The sequence below is a fragment of the Diospyros lotus genome, chromosome 12 (assembly GCF_014633365.1).
Source record: "Diospyros lotus cultivar Yz01 chromosome 12, ASM1463336v1, whole genome shotgun sequence".
NCBI classification, from domain to species: Eukaryota; Viridiplantae; Streptophyta; class Magnoliopsida; order Ericales; family Ebenaceae; genus Diospyros; species Diospyros lotus.
This window is the reverse complement of record NC_068349.1, coordinates 9063986-9069112: the sequence shown is the minus strand read 5'-3', so window position 1 is coordinate 9069112 and position 5127 is coordinate 9063986. Positions and strand designations below refer to the sequence as shown.

The following is a 5127-nucleotide window of genomic DNA, read 5'->3' as shown; positions in this document are numbered from 1 at the left end:
GATAGGAAAATTAAGTGTTTAGGCATTGATAATGGTGACAAATATACATCAAATGAGTTCTCTGATTATCTCAGAGATTGTAAGATTCGATAATAGTTGACATGTTCTAAAACATCACAACAGAATGGTGTGGTAGAAAGAAAGAATTGACATTTTACATAAACGTGTCGAAATATGTTGCACACAAAGACCATGCCTAGCCAAACAAAATTGTGTTGAAGTATGTTATCACCATTCAATTTCATTGAAATAGCGCGTAACACAAATAATATAAAACTATGTCTATGATGGTTGTCAAAATCTTAATTCAACTCTTTCGATTTTACAATTTTAAGTATTAGGAATCTCTAAATGACTCAACCTCATATAAAATCTATATTATAGTAGAATTAGAGTGAATTTCGATTCAACTTAATAAAATAAGTAGAATCCTAAGTTAGACAACGATTTTTATTGATTTTAATTTTGATGTACAAAAAAATTAGAGATAGAATTTTTTCTATCTCTAACTAGCATAGTATTAATTTTAATTTGAGGGATGCCCTCTAGCCAACAGCATGACGGATGGTAAAAGCTACAGCATGACAAGTAGCGGCAACAACATCAATTGAGGCATTGGTAGAAGCAAATTAAGGCATCCATAATTATCTTTAAGATTGATGGATGCACAATAAGAGTAAATGAAAAATAGTTTGAAGCTTGAGACATGATAGTTATCATTGAGCTTAAGGATAATTTTCACTCTTCGAATGATGCAAAAAGTAAAGACAATTATCCTTTCAAGATACATCAAGCTTTTTTATGAAATGAGTACACTCATTTCCTTTGAAACAAGCAAACAATAAGGAAGAAGAGAAAAGATTCCAGCAAAGAAGACAGTTGGGAGGATAATTAATTTTTTTGTCACTTTCTCGTATTATACAATAGCTGGAAGAGGTTGCCTTTACAGGGAAATATGGGTTTATTATTGGAAGGATATTAGGCAGATGGAGGAAGTAAGTGAAGACTATTTTAAAATTTAAGAAAAATAGATAAGAACTTGTTCTTTTCGGTTCAAATGGATGGTTGGACGTGAGTTTGCAGTAGTAGAGAATGGACTTCGAGAAGTGGCTGGCACTTACAAGCACTTTGATATTCAAGTAACTAAGAGATCAAAGTGGCAGAATATGGGTAGACTCAAAAAGAACATATCTTGGCTCGTGATAGAGTTGGTTTATATAAAATGAGCAGAGATCTTACTGCATACATGTTTGCATCGGGCATTGCAGGGTGATGGAACTGGATATTCAACGCCGACAGGGCTCTCTGACGATGGCATGGTGCTGACGGAACCTTCATTAAATGTGGATAAGATCTACCATTAATGATAATAAGATTTTTCATTAATGAAGATGGGATCTCAAGCAATTGCAAGAGTATCTAAGAGATAATGATAATGATGGTGGCCGCAGATTGACATAGGACCAAGATTGGGCCAAAATTGAGTTGTGGGCTGAGTTAAACTGGGTTAAGCTTGATTTGGGCTAGTACCGTCCAAAACTTATCTAGAAAACTATAAACCAGTTTATGCATTAGCAACCGAAAACCAATTCAATCTATCTTGAAATTCAAAAATTATAAACAGTGACCAGTCTCTTTAGATACAAATAATTACAAGTTTAAAAAGGTTGCATTGTGTATATCTCGAGAGAGAAAATCTCCATTTTTCTTTATGTTAATCATAATCGTGAGCCCAAGCCCCTCACAAGCATCTTAACCCTATAAAGTCGTAATTAATAGAAGAGTAAAAATAAATAAATAATTTATAATCTAGCAATATAGAATTGGAAACATTAAAAAATCATTTAAAATATCATATACGAAGTTAGCTTTACACCTAACTTTTCAATCAATCTCATTGCTTCACTATTTAAGTAATAAATAGTTAGCAAATGACAGTGGATGGGCTTAATTAATCAGAACATTTAATTTTTAAACCCAACCAAACCGATCCCGAAGATTTTTGCTTGGTTCATGGTTATGGTTATGGGGTGTTTAGGAGCATAAAGAATATGGGCTTTGCGTCGTTAGATGTTTTTTACATGGGCCGAATGGGTTGGGGCAAGTCGGGTCGGGCTTAAGTTTGATTTCCATTGCTCTCACACTAAAAGCTGGAAAATTCCAAACTTGAATAGTGCATATGGGACATATTGACTTCCAGTGCTTAAGTATATTGGATGAGGGTTAGGTGGTTTAAAACATAAAAAATACTACTTATATGAATAATTAGGTTATCAAAAAAATGATCAAAGACAATAAATGATAAAAATTTTCTCACCTAATTTGTTGTTGCTGCCTTTGAACGAAGTCCAATCGAATTTCATAAAGCAAGCCCAATCAAACTTTATTGAAGTCTAATTGGGTTTCATGAAACTCCATTCGCAATGCTTGATAATTGATGATGAAGTCTGATTTAGTCAGCAAACGTATCATCTCGTCGGTACATGTAGCACGATCTATTCATCGATCTTTACTTAGAAAATAACATCTCTTAAGGTACAAAACTCTCTCTAATTTATGTATTGATTTTGGACATAATTCTTTTACCTTTACATTATAAAGAAACTGTTTATAAGCTTCAACCCATTACCTTTCAAACACAAACTGCAACTAAAATAAGGAAGAAGAAGTGCACTAAGCGAACAAGTTAATTAACTTTTTTTAGTTTCTATTGGAGCCTGCGTTCAGGACAAAACATATCTTAGAACATATTGATGATAATTAAACAGCTGACGAAAGGCAGTAATATTAATTAAAAATGAAAAGGAACAGTACAGATCGATCATGAAATTAACGGCTAGCTAATGTGCAGCATCTTCTTCTTCGCAGAACTTTATGTATTCTTTGGGGCCCATCAACGAATCCAACTCCGAGGGCTTGCTGGGCTTCACCTTGATCATCCACCCATCTTCATACGGGCTTGAATTGATCTTCATTTCAAAGAAAACGTAGGTAGACCCAACTTAGCAACTCAACAAAGTCATGCTCCCTTTTTGTTACTGAGAAACGATTGGCACCAACCCAGTTGGACAAAAACCGCAGCCGTATTACATGGCAAGGAAAAGAAATTATTGGGACTTCATGGCCTCTTATATACCTACTCAATAAGGGTGTGCAGATGAGCCGCTCTAGTTGTGGGATCGAATCGAATCGAAAAGCTCAGTTTGGGTTTGGGTTTAGATTTAGATTATTCAAAAATATATATATAGTTGGGTTTGGATTTGTTTTTATCCAAAAAAAAAAAAAGATAAAGCATTTGACCCTATAGATTATTAACTGAAAATTGTTGAAACCAAACACCCATGAGAGAAAAGGCAAATGGAACTATATATTATTTATTAAGATAATATTTGTTAATCAAAATATAAATAAAAAAATATAAGATATGAAAAATGTTTTAAATTTTTGTCATTTCCAATATATTTGTTAAACTTATTTAGTGATATTTGAAAAAGATATCACGTGACTTTTTATTTGATATTTTTTAGATATATTTATCTCTTTTCTTTTTAAAATAAATATATTTTAAATTTTACAAATAAGAAGAAATAACGTATATGTCTTTTAGTGTATTCCAATAAATTTAACAAATAGTTTGATAAAAATTTTAGAAATCTTATCTTAACTATTCCACGTTTTAATCCAAAAAAAATTATAATTTTATTTTATTCATTTTTACAAACTCTACCTAAAACAATTGTAGGTAAGAAATCTTTAAAAAATTGTGATTTGTTTAATTGAAACTGAAACAAGAAGAAACAAAAAAAAAAAATGAGGACCTGGGTTTGGCTCGAACCTAATATAGAGGAGTAAATCTTTGCTCCATGGACAAAGTAGAATAGCACACGGACATGGGTGCCAACCTCTTTGTGCTAACTATAGGGAAAAGGTAATGAATGACCGTAGCAATTAAGGGAACTAAATTAACAATAACATTAATTAGCAAGGAAAAAGGGATCCACCCAACCCCCACTTCTTCTAATCTATATATATATATATGTAGGAGAATCAAATAATGGAGATGAGATGAAAGTATGGAATTACCAATCCAGGCGCTTCGGTAAGCTTAGTGTTGACCTCCACAACCTCGCCGGAAATAGGGGAATTAACATCACTGGTGGCTTTAACACTCTCCACGGCTCCAAAGCTGCGGCCCTGAGCGACGGAACCGCCGGCCTCCGGCACCTCCACAAACACCACTTCTCCAAGATGGCCCTGCGAAAAGAGACAGCTGGTAACTAATTAACTAACTAACGAATCCTCAACCAAACAATTACGGATCCGCCGCCATTGTGGCTGACGAGAGCAACAAACGGCAACCTGAGCATGGTCGGTGATGCCAACTGTAGCCACCGGGCCTTCAAGCTTCACCCATTCATGCGAAGATGCATACTTCAGTCCGTCCAGAACTGCAAATTAAAGGGGAAGAAAACCCATAACTAAGTGTCTTTGGAAATGACATTCAGAAGAAGATAACTAGAGAGAGAGAGAGAGAGAGAGAGAGAGAGAGAGTACCAGCGGAGAAGCATCTTGAGAGAGAGAAGGGAGGAGAGAGAAGAGGTCTGGAAGGAGAGGAGAGTCTGAGAGCATTGGCTGTAGAAGAAGCCCACATTCTGAGCGCCATGGAAGCTCTACTTCTCTGCTGCTTCTTCTTCTTCTTCTTCTACAGAAACCAGTGAGTAGTAGTTAGTGGTTGTATCGAGGAGAAAGGGGAGGCTCCGTTCCATATATATTTCTCTGGTTTTATCTTGGATGAATGGTGGGCAATAAAAGCCTCATCCTCCTAGTCCTAGCTAGGAACACCTCTTTCAAAGCCCAACTACTGTTGTCAATTGCCATGGCCATTCGTAACCCACCTTCTTTATGCCCAAAATATATTTGATTAAAGCCAGAATATTTTTTATGTTTTACTTTTTAAATAATTATATAAAAAGACTTTCCTCCTGAGGTTAAATCTGCATTATACCGGAAATAATTCGGGTTTTATAAAATTTCAGGGATTTCTTAACAATTTTTTCCACCAAAAGGAAGGCAGTGCCATTTTCAGAATGTTGAGGTACCCACTGTAATTTAATGAAATCTTATAAG

At 34.9% G+C, this 5127-nt stretch overlaps 1 protein-coding gene across 1 annotated transcript; it reads right to left on the bottom strand.

The window, feature by feature from the left end:
* Positions 1-2686: 2686 nt before the first annotated feature.
* On the bottom strand, positions 2687-4764 carry LOC127786892 (glycine cleavage system H protein, mitochondrial-like). The gene is made up of 4 exons (XM_052314608.1): positions 4555-4764; positions 4360-4448; positions 4084-4254; positions 2687-2969 (listed from the first exon to the last, which is right to left on the bottom strand). Exons 1-4 carry the CDS (start codon positions 4661-4663, stop codon positions 2841-2843), a joined length of 498 nt encoding a protein of 165 aa, XP_052170568.1. The 5' UTR covers positions 4664-4764; the 3' UTR covers positions 2687-2840.
* Between the last annotated feature and the right edge of the window lie 363 nt (positions 4765-5127).

Excerpts from the sequence above, each read along its gene's own strand:
- LOC127786892 (XM_052314608.1), bottom strand. The coding sequence starts at position 4,663 with ATGGCGCTCAGAATGTGGGCTTCTTCTACAGCCAATGCTCTCAGACTC. Across the intron at positions 4,449-4,554 it reads CTCAAGATGCTTCTCCGCTG|TTCTGGACGGACTGAAGTAT; the intron begins GTACTCTCTCTC and ends TTTAATTTGCAG. Across the intron at positions 4,255-4,359 it reads GCATCACCGACCATGCTCAG|GGCCATCTTGGAGAAGTGGT; the intron begins GTTGCCGTTTGT and ends CTCTTTTCGCAG.